The 20,342-nt window shown below is 39.4% G+C and overlaps 1 protein-coding gene across 9 annotated transcripts in view; it reads left to right on the top strand.

The window, feature by feature from the left end:
- trpm3 (transient receptor potential cation channel, subfamily M, member 3) overlaps positions 1-20,342 on the top strand; it is a 576,387-nt gene that overhangs the window by 426,512 nt on the left and 129,533 nt on the right. The window contains exon 1 of one of the 9 annotated variants that reach the window (XM_043716574.2): positions 8,915-9,060. The exons of 6 other annotated variants lie outside the window; for them this stretch is intronic. Coding sequence is in view for 1 of the 3 variants with exons in the window: in XM_043716568.2 (XP_043572503.1) it covers positions 17,577-17,591 (15 nt within the window). In the remaining 2 variants the exon portion in view is untranslated. Of the gene's footprint in view, positions 1-8,914; positions 9,061-9,833; positions 9,936-17,513; positions 17,592-20,342 lie in introns of those variants that run through there. 2 more of the 9 variants (XM_043716582.2, XM_043716568.2) reach the window with 2 other exon arrangements.

Here is a 20,342-nt window from a genome sequence, read left to right as displayed (position 1 = left end):
CTCGGACAATAGGAACTGGTAATAATGACACACTAATGCATGCACAAAGGCTTCTTGCTGCTCACTAGCGAGATTCTCATCTTGCCATTCAAAACTTGGTGGCCGAATGGGATTTTTCTTCTTTACATTTGAGAATCTCATTTTTCCAATCTTTCCATACTTTCCCAACAGACTCACCAATGTTCGCATTGTTAAGGTACTGGGTAGATTCCAGTAATAATGTTGAGATACAGGCCAGCAATGATTTAACTCAGTGACAGAAGAGACATAAAGAGTTGAATGACAGAATGGTGATATTGCTGAAGGATAAATATTTCATAATATTTAATAATAATAAATATTTAGTAAGTACTTAATGATTAAATAACTAATTTCATTAATTGAAATAGTGGCTATAGGATTCTTTACATTCACCTGAGAGAACAGGGGGACATTGGATTAATTTCTGAAAAGATGTATCATCTAAGAAGTTGTGACTGTAACATAATTAACTTTAGTTCTTTGATAGTATAGTGCAGAACTTGAGTATTACTGCAAAAAAGGCACATTTTGTTGAAGCTTTTCACCTTGCACTCATCAGGACAGTTTGCAAGAAATATCAAAGTAAAGGGAAACAGTCTTTATACTATATGATAGGAGAGTGTTGAAGATGGGGAGTTTCAAGACTCAAGGCACATTTTAAGGTGAGAAGAGAGAGATTTAAAAGAAGATAAGCAAAGGTTTTACACAGAAGGAAGTTCAAGTGTGAAAAGACCTTCCTGAGGAAGAGGCGAATGCAGGTACAATTAGAATATTTAAAAGACATTTAGATGGATACATGAATAGGAAAAGTTTGGAGGATGTGGGCCAGGAGCAGGCAGGAGGGCCTAGTTTAGTTTAGGATTATGTATGGCATGGACTGGTTGGACTGAAGAGTCTGTGCTGTATGACTGTATGAACTCTCATTGTTTAAGACATTGTCCTGAGAAATGAACCAAAGAATGGTATTCCCTATTTTGTTAAACTGAACCATGTGCAGTGTGTGCACAGACCTTTCTGCCTGGAAAGAATAGGGCCCCTGTGAATTGATATATTCAGTATCTACATGTTGATCACTCTATGAACCTGACTGATAATCATAAACTGATTGTTAGTATAATTCTTTGCCCAGTGAGGATTATTTAGCAAATGTTGTCTGATGGTGAAAACACATTTATGTTGGAGACTGTGTTCTAAGTTTTGTAATCACATGCTAATCATGTACAATCAGTATATTGCCTCTTACAAACAGCTAAAAGGATAATGCTGTTTGATACAATCCACCAGCCTTCAGGACATACGACTTGCAAACCTAGCATCGCAGCAGCACTGAAATTTATATGCCACATATTGATTTGTGCACTAGACCAAATGTCTTTTTGCTACACAGCCAAAGAGACAAAGCCGAATGAATAATATGAATAACCAATTTATCTGTAATTGTCTGACAAAGCTATTGCATAATTCTAAAACCTGTGCTTTTGATGGGCTGTATAAATAGAACGTAAAGACAGTGCTTTTTAAAACATTTTCAGTATTTTTATTTATGGACTGAAATTGAAAATGAACTGTTTTAAAAACTAAGGATTGCTGAAGGAGTGTGGCATGTTTTTGAAAGCAAATATATTTACACTCATTGTAGGTATTGTTTACCCTGCTGCTGGATCCAGCAGTAACAGGAGAATGTGCAAAGGAGCTGGAACCATGCGTGTGTACAAATGGAGATTTCAGTAACAAGCAGCTGATGGATCTGTGGATTAGTGACTAATGTCAAAGGCCTTCTGTGAGCCAATAATTATGTGGTTGGTTGCTAGGTAGCTAATTGGCTTGGGACTATGAACAAGATAGAGAGAAATCACCAAGTCTACACCTACCCAGAAGCTCTCTCTGTTTGCTGTATTAGAAGCCATTTGATGAAAATTAGTTTATTTTTTTCCTTCAGGTGTGACTTTTAATTAATAAGTCAAGGATCTTTGATAAGTGTGAACTCTAAATGACTCTGGGGATAGCGGGTCTTCATTTACAGTGCACAGTGAGGTATAACAAGAGGCATGGAGTACAAAACCCCGAAAGTTTTTCTAAATCTATGTGAATGTAACTGTTTACAATTCTGCACACCCAAAGGATGTGAGGGAGAGGGTTAAACCGGTGGTGTGTATATAGAGCCCAGATACGGGAATAGAACCACTTCTTTCCCAGTCCCTTCTTGCTAACTTATATCAATGCCCCCTAATTCTGGACACCCCCATGAGTGAAAATATCTCAACACAGCCTCTTCGTTGATTAACAGACCGCAATCATGTCATCGCTTGGCTGTCTCTTTTCGAGAGAAAAGTGGTCCAACTTGTTCAGAACAGATTAGAACAGATTTCAAATGGAATAACTTGAAACAAAAGGAACAGTGTTTTTTTTTAAAAAAAAAGCTTGTTTAATACACACAAAAGGAAATTCATTTGTCCGGAAAGACTGTTGATAAGTCTTAAGCCTCCACGGTCTGAAATGCTAAAGGAATTTAATTACACAGCGCATTCCTGTAATGTCACAGCGGGTATTTGCAACATGACTTGTTGCTTATTACTTTAACTTTGTTTCGGTAAGAATTCCTGTCAAGATTCTTGTGGGATTTAAAGTAATACAGATTAAGCCCTTCATTAAGCCTGTGTTAATTAGTGCTTCACTTCACTGTTAACTGGTACAAGGTATTAATCTGTTCGATTGGTAACAGGACAGTGAGCAATGGCCAGTGCGTGATCATGGGGCATTGACAAGTTCGGTATACTTAGCACCCTTCTCCCTGTATACCTGCATACCCAACTTCAACGTTTAAATCTGGAGGAAAAAAAAATTCTTCCATTTGTGCAGTAAGTCTTTTCAAAGATGTTCTGCACCAATAATAGAACATGGATAGATTGGGTAATCTCACATTTTATCTGCTTCATCTCTAGTGTTAGCTCCTGTTATAGGCTGGCCCGGTCTGTTTAAAGTGTTTATTGCAGAAACCAGACAGGAAGGTACAACAAAAATAATTTAAAAGGCAGGGATAAGATTGCCTGACATATGGTGCTTGTACGTTTATTAATAAAGAATAGCAGTTATCTGAAGGAATTCCTCGCTCACCCACTCTCTGTACTTTTGCTCAGTGTAGAAGGACACTGTTTAAAAAAAAAATATTTTACCAAGTCATTTTCTTCTCTTAACTTTTCTGTTATTTTAACTGGATAAGGTACAAAACATAATTGCAAGAATGATGCCGGAAGTTTAGAGTATGCAACTTTAAAGTTAAAGAATGAAAGGCTGGGGTATTTTCCTCCACAAAAGAGGAGGAAGAGCGGTGACCTGATCAAAGTATTGAAGATTGTAAAGAGCTTGCTTCCAGTAGACATGAAGAAGAAATTTCCACCTGAGAGAAATCCGAAACTAGAGGACATCAAAATAAGACAGTCACTAATAAATCTGGTAGGCAATTTTGGGAATTGATCACAGATTTGGGAATTGCCCATAAATTTGGCGATTTCACCCGCAGATTGGTGAAAATGTGGAGAACATGATGACAGGGAGTAACTGAAGTGACTAGCATCGATGCAGTTAAGGGGAGGCTGGATAAACATAACAAAGGAGATCACAGTCTAGATAAGTTCAAAACCCTTACCAGCAGTATGATCTTCCATTTAAAAATCACAAAGATATCCCAGTTGTTTTTTTTTATTCATCCCCATGGTATTGAAAGAAAAGATATACACAGCTTCCATCTGTTCAGTTAACTAGTAAATGTTTTAATTGAGTACTGAGGGAATGCTGTTGAATATTCTCAGAAGTAGAAGCATCAAAACAGAAAATGTAAAACTCAGAAGATCATTTTCGTTCATTGTGTTTGCACTGACTTCAAAAGGCCCTAATCCCACTTTCTAGCTTTTGGTCTGTAGGTTAGGGCAGTTAAAGTGTATTTTCAAGTACTTTATGAATGCCTTGAAGGTTTTTTCCTTTCAGTGAGTTTCAGAATCCCACCCTCTGGATGAAAATATTTCTCCTCAACTCATCTCTAATCAGTCTGCCAAATATTCCAAATCTGTGCCCCCGATTGTTGTCTTTACTGCTAATGGAAAATAGGTCCTTCCGAATCCACTCTATCTAAGCCCCACATTATTTTATACACCTCAAATAAATCTCTCTTCAGCCTCCTCTGTTCCAAATCAAAACAACCCTTGTCTTTTTTAGTATTCCTTATAGATTGCCTTCTTTATTCTTGGCAGCATTCTCATGAGAAGTCAACTAGAGACACCAACATGACCTCTTAGATGGATGTGAAGTTCCAGTGACATTGTCTGAAGAAGAGTTGGTGAGGTTCTCTGCAGGGTCTTCAGCGATTACTTGTCTTTCTAATAAATGCAGATGCTCTGGCTAATCGTTTGCTTCTATGATGGCAATGCCTCCAGCCGTCTGGATCTTAAGCTGTCCCTAAACATCTCCTGTCCACTCTCGTCCCTCCTCTCAGACAATCCTTTCTGATCAAGATTTTGGTCCAAGTATCAATTTACTTTAATACTCCTGTGAAGGGATTTGGGATATTTCAGTATTGGAATATAATGCAAAGAAAATTGAAGTTATGCACTTTGGTAGGAAGTTCAGGTGTCCAAAGTATTCCTTAGGTGATTAGAGGTTGGAAAAGGTAAATATGCAAAGGGACTTGCGTATCACAGTCAATAAATCACTGAAGGCTAACATTCAGAAAGCTATTGAGAAGGCCTTTGGAATGTTAGCTATCATCAAGAGAGGACCTAAGTACAGTAGTAGTGAAATCTTGCTTCATTTGTACAGAAACATGCTTAGACCTGGAGTACCTTGTACAGTTTTGGTCTCCTTTTCACAGGAAATATATTATTGCCATAGAAGATAAGGGTTTGTATTCTCTAAAGTTTCAAAGAATGAAAGATGAACCCCATGAAACTTACAAAATACTTAAAAGACTAGACAGGGTAGATGCAGATACGGTATTTCCCCTGATTGGGATGTCTAAAACCAAGTGATGTAAGGAGGATGTCATTAACAACTGAGTGCAGGAGATTTTATTTTAACTCAGAGGGTCATGAATCTTTGGAATTCTATACTCCCAGAGCGCCGAGGAAATTCAGTCTTTGAGTATACTTAAAGTAGGTTATACATTTTTGATTATCAATGATATAAAGGATATGGGGATAGTGTGGGTAAAAGATATTAAAATATTCACTCAGCCATGATTGTATTAAATGACAGAACCAACTTAATGGGCTGAATGGCCTTCTATTCCTATGTGAAAGTGAGGATTGCAGATGCTGGAGATTAGAGTCGAGAGTGTGGTGCTGGAAAAGCACAGTAGGTCAGGTAGCATCTGAGGAACAGGAGAGTCAACGTTTCAGGCAAAAGCCGTTCATCAGGAATGAGGTCATTCCTTATGAAGGGTTTTTGCCTGAAACATCGATTCTCCTGCTCTTTGGACGCTGCCTGACCTGCTGTGCTTTTCCAGCATCACACTCTTGACTCCTATTCCTATGTCCCTATGTAATCAACATCTAGAAGTGCATATTGTTGGGTTATAAAGTTTCAGCATGAACCTGAGGAAGCAATGAGTGTTCTTTGTTTGGATTTTCCTGATCCCTTCCCTTAGTAGAGGATAAGGCTAACCATTGATTGTAAGTGGATTTCAGGCACTACTAGCTGCTGCCCACACCTTGCACTCCTTCAGTGTTACTGTGGTGTACCTGGCTGTGACTCTCAGCATTACTCCAGATGATTGTGGCCTCCCTCAGACAGCAGCAGGTCAAATTAGAGCACATCTAGAGTGAGACTTTAGCTGAATAAAGTAAAAGATCTCTACCAATAAGACTTGCCATCATGATCACATCCAGGCACCAATCACAAATTAGATTCTGGCTGAAATGTGGCTCTCATCCCTGTAGCTTCTTTTGGAAGATAATTATTTGCCATCAAACCCTAAACTGTTCTCCCCAAATCATGCTGTATAAGGAATCTTGCTGTGTGAAAATGTTACATTACAACAGTGATTAGACTTCAAAGTACTTCATAGAATCATTAAGTCCCCACAGTATGGAAACAGGCCATTCAGCCCAACAAGTCCACACTCTGAAGAGTATCCCACCCAGACCCATTTCTCTACCCTATTCCCTGACATTTTAATTGACTGTAGAATGCATTGGGACCCCCTGAGATCATTAAAGGCCCCGACCATACAAAAACAAATATTATCTTTCTCTAGACCATTTCAGACCAGCTGAATAAACTTTGAGGTGCTGTTGAGGATATTTCTTTATTGGGTTCTCTGTAAGAGTTAGATTGGTTGTGAGGATACAGAATTTCAATCATCAGAAGATCAAGATGGGCTCAGGAACACATGCAGAAAGTATTTCGATATTCATAATGTATCTATTCACTTCATCAGAGTGTTCCAGCCACTGTCTACAATTTAAGTCTCACGAGTAAGATCAAATGCTGACTGAGAAAAACACCAACTTGTTGGAGTCATACCTGACACACAGGCAGATGGTCATGGTTGTTGAAGGTTAGTCATCTCAGCTCCAGGACATCTCGGCAGGAGTTCCTCAGGATAATGTCCTCGACCCAACCATCTTCAGCTACTTTATCCTTCCATCTATCAGAACGTGAGAAGTTGGGATATTTACTATTGATTGCATAATGTTCAGCCCCACTCACAATTCCTCAGGCACAGAAACAGTATGTGACCAAATGCTAGAAGACCTGGACAACATCCAATCAGTGGCAATAAGTAGCTAGTAGTATTTGTACCATCTCCAAAAAGAGTGAATTAAACCATCGCCCTTGGCGTTCAATGACATTATCATCACTGAATCACCCATTGTTATCAACCTGGGAGCTATCATAGACCAGAGACTGAACTGGACGATCCATATAAATGCCATGACTACAAGAGCAGGTCAGAGGCTGGGAATTCTGCAACAAGTAACTCACTTGCTGATCTTCAAAACCTACAACCATCTGAAAAGCACACGTCATGAATGTGATAGAATACCCTCCATCTTCCTGGATGAGTGTAGTTCCGGCAATACACAGAAAGCTTGAAACCTCCTAAAACACAGCATTTGCTTGATTGACACCGCATCTAACACCTTCAATATTCACTTCCTCCCCAACGCCACAGCTTAGACAGCACCTTTCAAAGCCATGACTACCAGCCTGGAGAAGGGCAAGGGCAACAGATACATGGGAACACCATCACTTTACAAGTTCCCCACCAAGGCACTCACCGTCCTGACTTGGAACTGTATCACGATCTTTCAGTGTCATTGGCTCAAAATTCTGGAACTCCTTCGCGAACAGCAATGTCAGATGAGATGTTCATCTGAGACTGTGTTTGAATTTTTTGGATGGATGGGAAAAATTCCATGGGAGTATTTTGAAGAAGAGCAAGGAAGTTACATCCGGTGTTGTGTGCTAAAACAGCTATGAGTTAAAATCAGATTGGAGCATTGTGATAAAGTTGTATAAAATATATACCATCATCAGCTGGGAATTTGGATTTTCAAAATACACTTAGTTCTGTGAATGTAACATTATGTTTTAAAGCAGTCACAACATCATTTTTAAAAGAGATTTAAATGCATTCATTTCCAAGAAAGCAATTGGCTTAGTGAGGTCCCAGTCAGATAGTATGGTATTAATTAATGAAGTGTTTATGCTACTGAGTTTAGGACATGTAGAAAAGAAACAAATGATCTGGGGAGTTTTGTTTGAGTTCAGGACAGAAGAACAATGTTTTCAATTCAGAATAATGGCTTCATCCTAGAGGACAATCCGTCTTAGTTATGTAGAATTTCCAGAGTGGGAGAGATTAATTTTCAGAATCTCCAGATTGTGAGAGTTTGCTAAATTTTCAAGCTATAAGAGCTAGTGTCATCTACTGTAAGTTGGGCTAAACTGGGAGAGAATGGTTTATATAAAATCATATATAATCTATCAATAATATCCAAGTGTGTTTATTCTTGTGATTTTTGAGAAATTGCCATCCAATTCTCAGATATGTTTTGACACCTTCTGTTTGAATGTCACGTTTAAAGATGACAGTAGTCACTTTACATGTCTGAAGACAGCTAAGAGCTAAGACTATTTTTTGTTCCAAGTGGAGGATCAATAATATTGAGCTCCGTTCACTGAAATATACAAACACAAAGGCCACTCAGCCCTTCCAGATTGTTCTTCATTCACTGATTTTAATGCTGATCCATACCCATACTCCATCCCTGATCTGCTTTGGCTCCATATTCTTATTAAGAAAGATGTATCTGCCTCAGCTTCAAAATGATTCATTAAACTAGCATCAATCGCTTGTTGTGGGCATGACCTCAAGGACAGTCCGTGTGAAGAAATGTTTCCTAAATTTACACTCCTGAAGAAGATGAGAAGTGTTGGAGAGCAATAAAAAACAGAAGTAAAACTCTGAATATATCTTAAAACAACTGTGTGTTGTGAGGTACAAAGCTGTGCATTTATTAGTGGTTTTACAGAAATCTAATGCATAATAAAAGATTTTTGGACAAGTTGGCATTGGTGAAATGACCTAACAATCCGGATGAAGTTGGCAAAGTACATTTATAGCCAATTGAAAATCTGAGTAAAAATATTAAACATGGCTCAGAACAAACCCAATCTTCTGACTGCCTCGATAAATGGATTATAATCATGGGACTGGTCAGGGCATTAACTATCACAAGATTTGGAGACTAAATCAAAGAGGTTTTTGTCTTCTCACATGCTTATCCTGTGAATGCCAGTTCTTAAATAAGATCAAGCATTAGTATAAGGGAAAGAAAGTCTGATTATTTCAGATAAGAAGGCATGAGGCACGGAGTTGATAAAATGAACCAGATCTAGGTGTTGACATTCCAAGCCTTTCCCTGTTTGGTGGAAAAAAAATGAAGAAGGAAGCCATCAGCTTCCCCTCTGATTTCATTCCTCAGCACCGGAGAGAAACAGGAAAAGTGACCTGCAGCATGGACACCATCCAAATGGAAAGTAGGTATCCGTGACAACGGAAGAACCAGTTCCTTTGTCTGCTCATGTACCTCATTCAACATTTGCTCACTCATCAGCAATTTAGTGCCCTCTCAGAAAGAATTAGAATTCCTCGATAAGTATTTCTGTAGCTACTCTACTGACAGACAGAGAAAAATGGGACTTTTATTCAAAATATAATTAAAGTCATTGTTTGTTGGCAGTTTATAAATCTGAAAGTAGTTGCATAGAGACGCCATCATTCCCCACCATCCTTCTCAATATATTGGTCTTGATCTCCTAATCTAACTCAGGTACATTAAGGCTATGTGTCCAGTTGATGGGGGGGCGGGGGGGGTGGGGGGTGGGGGGGGGAGGGTACAGCGTTGAGTGACTTAATTATTCCCAAGATTAAAAATATTTGGCTCGATCACAGTTTAATGTTGTGGTATTAGCGTGCTATTTTTCAAAGGATTAGCTTCTCCAGTGGAATTATAAGATGGCTAAACATTCCCTCAGCAGAGTTTTCATATGCATACATTTAAAACAAAATACCTGCTTCAAGTTGAGAGGAAATCCAAAATTTTGAGCCTTTTGTTCTTGGATTAAAAGATCAAACCCAGATTTGCTTTTTAAGGGGCAATATGTGTGGACAGATCTAGTAAAATGCAACCAGTCCCTTTAGCACATGCCGAGTACCTAATGGACCAGAGCCTATTGCTGCGTGTGTGTATTTTTTTTAAATGAGTGTGAGTATAGAGTTGAGTGGGCTGTCTATCAGCAGCGCAGACACAGCATAAGGCAAGAACCAAGGGAATGGTTTGTGTGGAGTTGTTGCTCACTGAAAGTGCACACGACATAGGAGCAGTCTGTAACTTCAAAAAGGCCTTCAACAGGTATCGCTGCATTCATAAATATTTTTCAAAGTGAGCTGTGTTTATTTATGTCTGAGACTTTATGAAATGTGAGCTTAAGCCTAAAGCTTAAAGTACTCAACTTGTCTACTGCCTAACCTTTATCTCTGGAGTTCAGTCACTCTGTATGCTTTGAAAATTGTTCGAAGGGCTATATTTACTAGCTGAGAAGTAATTTTATTTTTCTGTCCTGCTAGATGTGAGTTTTAAGAGAGAGAGAGCACACTCAAGAACAGTGGCATTGACCAAGCACAAATACTGTAAAAGGTTATGTTCACAATTGTTTTGCTAAAACTTCTTGAATAGTTTTGCAATCATTGAGGTTCTTTATGTTACGCATAAAATCTGAATACCCTTCAAATAAGAATCAAACTAAGATAGAACTTACGGCTGACCAGTCTGTAACGTGTTTAGAATTGATGGCATTTCAGCAAGACACCCTGAGGTCTGTGCTTGAAGAAGTGTTAGGATTAATAATTTGATTTAATTAGCTCAAAGCTTTTCAGTTTGTTCATGAGATAAAAAGAGACAACAGTCACTTCGTAAAGTATTGAAGATGAGTTTTAACGATTTTGTTTCTCTTTATACATAATGCTGTAGTTAAAAAGAGAAATCTAAGCAATACTGTACCCATTAAAGGTGATGTAAAAATACTAATTTATTATTTATTTTAGTTGTTTCTAATCAACAGAATGCCATTTATGATAACGTGGATATAAAGTTCCAACTGTACAATCGCATACAAATAACCTTTACGATAAGACCCCAATGAAATAACAATGACAATGTATATGTTTGTTAAACCACTCACTTCAGCTGGGTCAGGTTTTTTATGAAGATCATTGCAAAGTGGACCAAGAGCAATCTCAGTTTCATTGATTTTTTCAAGGCTACATAAAAATGTTGGGACTTAAAATTGGATCATAAATTAACTTTTATGTTTTCTTCTGTTATTAAAGGTATAGTTAATACTATTAACTGGCATCCTTTCGAATTGTGAAAGCTTATTAATGCAGATTTTAAAAAGTGTAAAATGCAACCAAGAAATTACTGGAAAAGCTCAGCAGGTCTGGCAGTTTCTGTGGAGATAAATCAGGGTTAAAATTTTGGTCCAGTGGCCCTTCCTCAGGACTGAAATAGATTTGGATGTTATGTAAAATTGATCAACTGAAATGCAATAGAAAAATATATCTTCACTCAATCCCTGCAAACCCCTGATAGTGCAGCAATATTGTACTTTGAGATTCAATTCACAATCTGTTTTATAGTAGTATCACTACCCGCAAGTTGGAGAGTAGAAATATCAACATGGCTGTTTGATGTTACCTATAATCTGTGGTAACAATTTTCATAACCTAGAAGAGCAAGAGATAATAGTCAAATGTAATTAGAACAGGCCAGTTCTCCCTGGTTCCTGGCCATTGCTTACCCAACAAACAACATGACTAAAAAAAATTGATCTCTTCAGAATCTCATTGCTGATTGTGGAATCTAGCTGTGTGCAAATTTGCAGCTGTGGTTTCTATTTTACAATACTTCAGAAGCTACTTTATTAACTGTAAAACATTTCAGCCACCCTGAGATCATAAAAAATGCTACAGAAATACAACTTATTTCTTTCAACTGGGATGTCAGTGCTCACTGTCATGACCCCACTTGTTCAGTGATCACTGGTACTGGGTCATGATCACTTCATATGAATGCTTGGACTACTATACACAGGTCTGGCCCCAGTGCTATTAAAGCCATAGGGAGGCACAGAAGAAGTAAAAAAAAAGATTGGCAGTATCCATCAAGAAAGACTGGAACAGGCAGTAACTGGTTTCTTGAGAAAAGTTAAGATTGATGGGTGACCTCAATTCATAGAATGCTTCTAGCACAGAAGGAGGCCATCCAACCTTCTGTGGCAGTTCTGGAACAATCCTCCTAATGCAATTCCCCTGCCTTTTCCCCAAATCTATGTGTATTCCTCCCTTTCAGAAAACCTAATTCCCTGTTGAAAGCCTAGACTGATCCTCTTTCCACAATACTCTCAGGCAGTTCATTCCAGATCATGACCACTCACGTTTTTCCACATGTTTTGATTGCTTCTGCTTGTTTAGCCATTTTAAACACCACTAATAAATCTCCTCTCAACTTTGCCTTCCTCACTTCTCCACCTACATAACTGATCTTCCTCACCTCTGGAATATTCTTGTCAGCCTTTCAGCACTGTCTCAAACACCTTCATTTTCATTCTGAAGTGTAGTATCCAGAACTGATGTAAAACTTCAGTTCTGATTAAATGAATGTTTTATACAAGTTCAACGTACCTTCCTGGTTTTTGTACTGTATGCATAAAACATAGGATGCTATATGCGTTGTTAACCACCCTTTAATCTTGTCCTGGTACTTTCAATAGCTTTTAAACTTATACCCTCATGTCTCTCTGCTTTTACCTCCCTTTAAAATTGTCTATATTTCTATATAATACCTCCGAGATCTCTCTGCCAAAATTGAACTCTTAGTACACGAGCACAGCAGGATGAACGCAGCAAGCCAGGCAGCATCAGGAAGTGTACAAGTTGACGTTTCAAGTGTAATCCTTCTTCAGGACTCTTTACATTTCTCCATATTGAACTCCATTTGCCATATGTCCTCAGCCCCACACCCCATCCTTTTGAGGTTCTACACTATCCTCCCCACAGCTAACAAAACTTTCAAGCTTCATGTTGGCCACAAATTTTGAAGTTGTGCTCTGCGTGCCAAGGTCTAGAAAATTAACATATAAATATTTGTTTGGTGGTAGAGAACTTGAGTATACCTGAAAATAAACATGCTTTGTTGAACATTTCCAGCTTGTATAGATCAGGTCATTTGGAAGAATACCAAAGAGGGAACAACATTTTAGGCTGCTGGAGAAAAGAGTGCTGATTAATCAGCAGGTGGATTCTGGTTGGTCGAGGCATTGCCATGGAGAATGTATTATGCAGCTAATAACTGACAGTTAACTGCCAAGAAAGAACATGTACATACATTGCACCTCTTTAAAATTAACAAAATAGCCAAAAGGCATCCTCTAAATCAATCCTCAGGCAACGCCTTGTGACCAAACAAAATCAACCTGCCTGGTTTAAATTTAAACAAATCTTGGCAGTTATCAACATTAAGTACAAACAGCCTCCCCAATAACTCCGCCTTATTAATTTTGAACAATTCAAGTTTCAGAATTGCCATTTTCTTTTACCATGACCTTGGAAGTATCTTTTTCCTTGATGAAGACAGTTGCAAAGTATTCATTCAATAGCTTAATCATGTCCCTACTTCCTTCCTCCAAATGTAGATCCCTTTTTGGTCTAAGATTGTTCCCATTCTTCATTGTATCTCTATTATTATTTATATTCCTGTACAAGACTTTTGGGATTCCTTTTTATATTAACTACTAATTACTTCACAGTCTCTCTCTTTGTTTCTCTCGTGTGCTTTTTCAATTCACCTCTGAACCTTTTATATTTAGCCCAATTCACAAGCTATATTGTCCACCTAACCCCTGTCACAGCTTTTCTGCTTCATCTTAATTTCTATGTTTTTTTGTTTCCAGGAAGCTGTATATTTTTTGCCCTCTATTTCTTTGTTGAGGGAATATACCTGGACTGTGCCTGAACTATCTCTTCAATAAACACAGTCCATGAGGCAGTTACAGTTCTGCATGTTAACCATTTCCCCCCAGTTAATTATTCTTAATCTGGATTATTCCTTGTTCTTTCCTATAGCCAACCTAAATGCCATGTCACAATAGTCGCTCTCTGTAACTTCCCTGCAAATTTGTCCTCTATATTTTTCCTGCTCATTGGTGACCTATTCATTATACATAGCAGTGTAATTGCATTATTTCTGTTCCTCAGCCCAAATAGATTATTCTCTTGATCCCTGTGGGATGTCTCTCTCCCTCTCCATGATTGCAGCATTCCTTTTATCAATGCCACAATGCTTTCCCCTTTCCTACTTCTCCTGAACATCTGGTATTTATATCCAGTCTTACCTTTCATTGAGCTAGGTTTCCTTCATAACCACAAAATCAGATTTCTATGTGACTGTCCATCCCTGCAACATTCAAATGATTTATTACACTCTGCACAGTAATCCTAAATTGGACACCATAAGCTTCCAATTTACTTTGAACCTACCTACAAGTTCCAGCTCCAATGCTTTATGTCTCTCCTAATATTCCATGTTCTTCTGAATTCCACTGTAGCATTACCATTTAGTTCACACACCCTTGCCAAGGTAGTTCAATAGAACCAGCAAAACAGGAAGTTAGTCCCAGCTCTAGGTACAACACATCCTGCCTCTTCTCCAGAGATGGATCGGAAGCCTTCCCACCTGTAACATAATTCCAACCGTACATTCACCTGCTTTGTCCTGCTGAAGTTTGGCGACTTCAGCATTGGCGAGTCTGGCGCAGATGGTGGTGAGACGCAGGAACCGAGGGCAGTGGCATTGGCAGCAGTGAAGCGGTGTTGGTGGATTCAGTGCAGCTGGGCTTGGTGAGCCCAGACTCATGGCGGGGGTGGTAGCAAGGATAATCAGGACATTTTCTTTTCCTGTTGTATCTGTGTCTTTAATTTTAGCCCTTTTTAAAAAATTCTAACTATGATGTCACTGGGGAGTGGCGACTCTGTGCTCTTTTCACTCAGATACACATGACAATAAAATCTGAATTAATCTAAATATTGGCGGGTGTGGTACTTGGAATAGGTTCTATGTTCAAAGGTCCTGCTTATTAATTTCTGAGCATGCTCTCTTTCTCACATCCTTCTTTCTCAGTTTGCACACCTGAGAGGTTGGAGCTGACTTGCCAGTAGATACTTAAGAAAATAGAGACATACCAGCTACCCACTTGTCTTCGGTTGCTACCATTCAAATTTAGGGAACGTAACTGATTCTTTTTCTCTTTCGCCGGCTGGCCAGTATTTATTACCCATCCCTATTTGCCCTTGAGAAGGTGGTGGTGAGCTACCTTCTTCAACTGCTGTCGTCCAATGTGCTGCAGGTATACCCACAATGTCATCAGGGAGGAAATTCTAGGATGTTGTCCCAGCGACAGTGAAGGAACAATAATGTCAGGAAGGTGAGTGGCTTAGAGAGGAACTTGCAGGCGACGGTATTCCCACATATCTGCTGCCCTTACAGAGGCATCACCACTTCAGGGAGAATCTAAAACTGGGGACCATGAATGTAAGAGACTTGTAATAAATCTAATAAGGAATTCAAGAAAAGATTCTTCACCGAGAAACTAATGGGAATGTGGACCTTGCTAGCAGAAAGTGGTTGTGATACCGAGAATAGATACATTTCAGAAAACGTTGGAAAACCATGAAGAGGAAAAGACTGGGAGTGAAGCTGTTAGGGTTAGATGGCTAGGGGGTGGAAGTGAGGCTTATGTAAAATGACCCATTTTAGACCAAGAACTAGAAATAAAAATAAATTTGGCATTGGAAATATGTTTCATTGTACCATTAATATTTAGCATTTAGTTGGCTTAATGTACAAATCATGAGCTTGTGATACATATGCCCTCCAGCTCAGTTCGGTAATCTAATGGGTCAGAGTTTTCTATAATAGGGTATCCAATAGCTCTTACTATTAGCTAACTTTTGCTCTTCAGCTTGAACCATTTTTTGCCCACCAAGTTGCTCAGATTGTCACCTTACAATGTCCTGCGGGGGCATCATGTGAACTAGTACACCAACTGAATTATCTCCTTAACTGCTCAGTGTTGTAGGATCGGAAAATAGTCAGCACTTGGACTGAACACGGAAATAGAATTGAGAGTTGGTGAATTCAATATCAGAAGCAAATTCCCAAAGTTTCTAGAAATCAGAAGCAGGAATAGTGAGTTGGTCAGTGAGGCTTGCAGATACAGTGAGGAAGAGACAGTACATGGGGAGAAAAGGTGAGTTGAGCTGGGGAGAAATGAGTTCGGTGGGTCAGCAAGACAACACTGAGATGACCAGGACAGCTCTTATTTATGGATTTTTGGGAATGAGATAGAAGTGGGCTGTTTAATGTTGGGAGACTATGGAGTTGACAGGAGGGAAGTCTGCAGAGGTCAGTGATGGCCTCAGTCAGCTAAGTTGAGGTCAGTATTCCAAAAAGCACCAGTGCCACCTTTGCCAGTGAGTTTGATGACAATATTTGGGTTTGATCTCAGAACAGCATGCAGCATGTCCTGAGGGAGTCAGGCTAGAGTGGGTGATGGGAGCAGAGAAGTTGAAACAGCTAATGTCAGTTCCTAATGAAAAGATCTGGAGAGGGTAAAATGCCAGGAGGAGTGTTCCAGGTGGAAGAAGAATGTTTTTTGATACCTAATAAAACATAAGAAGGGAAATTGAAAGCAAAAAAGACTAGCAATTAGAGAACCAAACAGAAAATAGGGAGAGAAGAACTGTAGGCATTCTTGGTAGTGAATTTCTTACTTGTAAAAAAGGTTAACGCCATGGATGCTGGACATTGATAGTAAGGACAAGAGCTGATAAAACTCAACAGTTCAGTGAGTCACACATGTAGGTAGGTACGGACTACAATAGGGGAGATTCACTATGGTCTATGAGAAGATATTCCTCCTCACTTCTCTCTTATATAGGTGTCTCCTCTTCTCTGAGATTATGCCTTTTGGTCATCAACTCTCTCACAAAGGGAAACAACCTTTCTTCATCTACTCTGCCAAGTCCCATAAGGATTTTGTATGTTTCAATCAGGTTGTTTTTCATTTTCCAGCCAATGGTAACCCGACCAATCAACACCCACCCTCTTCTCACTCTTCATAAAATGGTATCTCCTCCTTCAAGTCTGCTTCTTGCATCCTAATACGGATCAGAGCAAGATGAAAAACCTCTGAAAGCTTCAACGTTTTGTCTCATTTTAGCAATGTTTAAGTTCTGTAGTACCGTTCATTTACTTATGTAAAAGCACTACACAGGTGTAGTGATTGTAATGAGGTCAACCAGGTCATAGAGGTTTACAGCATGGAATCAGGCCTTCAGCCCAACTTGTCCATGCCACCCAGTTTTTCACAATTAATCTAGTCCCATTTGCTTGCATTTGGCCCATATCCCTCCATACCTATCCCATCTGTGCATCTATCCAAATGTTTCTTCAATGACAAAATTGTACTCACCTACACCACTTCCTCTGACAGCTGGTACCAGACACTCACCACCCTCTGTGTCAAAGAATTGCTCCTCTGGACCCTTTTGTATTTCTCCCCTCTCACTTTAAACCTAAGCCCTCTAGTTATAGTCTCCCCTACCATGGGGAAAAGCTGTTGGCTTTCTACCCTATCTATGACTCTCATGATTTTATAGGTCTCTATAGAGTCATTACTCAGTCTCCTATGCTCCAGAGAAAAAAACGGCATAAAAAATTCATTGAATGTGAGTTCCCTGATTGGAGTTGTTAATCTGGTCCAATCAGGGACCCCTGGCTGACAAATATAAACAGGAGTGTCAGACATCCTGTCCACTCTGAGTGCTGGCTCTGAGGGAGCCAGATCAGTGTCAAGAACTCCCCATCTGCAAATAAAGGGTGACGTGGTGACAGGGTACCGGCTCTGTGGAGTTATTTCAATGGGCGTACATTGAGATGAAATATGATAAGGTGAGTAATGGAGATGGGAGTGTCAGGAAGAAGACAAGGAAGATGTAAAACCAGATTAGATGGTGTGATGGCAAGACACTTGAATATAATGGGATTAGAACAGGATGAGTAACTGAGAGCAGAAGATTGAGAAGTGGGATCAAGCAGCATTGTGGCAGAACTGAGCAAAATGGGAGACCTCAAACAAATACAAATTGTTGTTGCCATGTTTATTCCATTTCATTATACTGCACTGATTATCTGTGAAAACAGTGAACGGAGAGACATTATTCAAACCAGATAAGCATCAGTCATTTATATCACTGACAGGAATTCTGTACTAGGTTCTCACACTCTCCTATCATAAACTTTGAAGAAAAGGAAGTCAGTTTTTGTTTCTATCTAGGATTTCCCACCTTCTTTACCCTGCTAGTTCTTGTAACCTTCCAGGAATGCCACAGTGAAAAATCAGGAGAAACCATTCCCTGGTTCCCATTTCAATTCTATCTCATGGTGCCATCCGGGGAGGTCTTGTTGTGCAGTGATAATTCCCTGACCTCTGGGCCAGAGTTCAAGTCCAGCTGTTGTCCATGATGCCCATGGATAATGCAGCCCAAATAGTTTGATCCTCTGCCTGTGAATCCTATTATTGACAGGTGGTATGAGTTTCCTGGTTCTCGATGCTGCTGAACACAACAGCAGGCTGCTGTAGTACATTGCTATGTGTCATAGATGCTAATGCCCTCAGGTCATGGTACCTGAACACCAAGGTGCATGAGTGAATGTGTTCTTACAAACGAAGAAAGACCTTTCAGAGACCTCAGTGAAAAGGAAGGTCTGGCACACTGGGCTCTAGTATAAGATCAACACTTGTGCCTCACCCTTGAATTCCTTTCAAAGTCATGAAGACTATGTGAAGGATTTCTTTTGTAGTTCATTAATATATTTCAAGAGTTTCACTTCAAAAGTAGACTTCCGTCTTCTAAACTGTGTCAGTGACTTACAAAAGATCACAGATTTCCCATCTCATCCCACACTGCTTTAATATTTGATGCTAGCAGTTTTCTTCATCTCACTCTTAAGCCCAGAGACGCTCAGAATGACAGAATAAAGGCAATGTTTTAAGTTTGCATTATTTCCGCCTCTCTCATTAAAGTTGAAGCAAATTATATGCTTCTGACGAGATGAATTCAGAATGGTCTCCAATAATGAGGACTTCTAAGCGGTGTAAAACAAATCAATGACAGATTGAGCAGGAAAAGGGAATGTCAGTTCAATGTGAACTGTTTCGAGAACAGTCTTTCCATGGGTGAGTTCAGCTTTGACAATGAGCTTTGATGCCCTGATTATAATGGGAGTTAATGATGTCCTTAATGATCCAATGAGAAATGGGCATGTCACCAACCTCTGGTGCCCATCTGCAAGTGGGAGGTGAAAAGGTCATTCCTGCTCACCACTGTTCCTGTAGGATCATGCTGATTGTCCTTCAGTACAAATTGACTGATTTTTTTTGCCACCATTATAATGGTGACTACATTGCCAGCAAATCACATTCACTGATCAGAAAGCACTTTGTGGATCATGAAGTTGTGGAAGACACTGCAGCAATGCAAGCTTTTTATTTTACTTTTTAACCAGTTGAACATCTCACGAAGAGTCTTTATTTTGCTTCTTTCTATGATTGTCGTCTTAAACATTTTTCCACCTTTTCTGCACTGAAACACCTGGCTTTGCCAAATCTGTCACCCCAGGCAGTCTGTTCCCTAGCCCCTGTCAGTGTTATGCTGTATCTACATGGTGAGAATGTGGAACTCATACTATAGGGTGTGTTTGATGAGAATAACATGATTTGGAGATGCCAGTATTGGACTGGGGCGTACAAAGTTAAAAATCACACCACACCAGGTTATAGTCCCAACAAGTTTAATTTAAAGCACTAGCTTTTGGAGTGCTGCTCCTTCACCAGGTGGTTGTGGAGTACGGTACACAATTGTAAGACACAGAATTTATAGCAAAAGTTTACAGTGTGATGAACCTGAAATTATGCATTGAAAAATACCTTGATTGTTTGTTAAGTCTCTCATCTGTTAGAATGACCATGTTAGTTTCACTTCTTTCATATGCAAATCACAAAACCTTTTTTAAAAAGTTACATTCTCGGGTTAACTTTAACAATTGCTGTCAGCCCAGATAATGTGTTGAAGGTGTTAGCCCCCTGTGTGCTGCTGTCTGTGCCATAATGTTTAGACTGATTCTAATCTAAAAAATGAGTTGACAAAGTCTTACATGGATCCATGCAGTTTTTGAGCAAAGTACAATGTAACTCTGTGAGTGCAAATTCACCCCACAGTGTGTGTGTGTGTCTGTGTCTGGGGTGGGGGTTTATGAGTGTCTGTGAGAGTCTATGTGTGTGTGAGTGTAAAGGGTTTGAGATGAAGCTCAATAAACATATGAGACAGAAAGGGATAGGAGATATTGATGGAGTGAGATGTTAAGCTGCAACACCCTACTACATCTCACCCAATGAGCATATTACTTTATCTCACTCGTGCTTGTCTAGCTTTCCCTGAGGTTCAGCTGAAGCTACAACACCAACAAAGATCTGCACTTGTCCAAACTCCACTTTTCTTTATCTCCTCAGTCACTTCTTGTGGTAGCAAATTCCACATTCTCACCATCCTCTGGATAAACAGATTTCTCCCAAGTCCCTTTCAGAATTTATTGGTTGTGACCCTCAGTATTTAACTCCTCTCCCTCCCAACCCCACCTATT

This window comes from Chiloscyllium plagiosum, unplaced genomic scaffold (assembly GCF_037043375.1).
Source record: "Chiloscyllium plagiosum isolate Xiang-an unplaced genomic scaffold, Cpla_swu_hap1 HiC_scaffold_2, whole genome shotgun sequence".
Taxonomy (NCBI): domain Eukaryota; kingdom Metazoa; phylum Chordata; class Chondrichthyes; order Orectolobiformes; family Hemiscylliidae; genus Chiloscyllium; species Chiloscyllium plagiosum.
The sequence above is the reverse complement of the archived record's forward strand: the minus strand, read 5'-3'. Positions and strand labels throughout refer to the sequence as shown.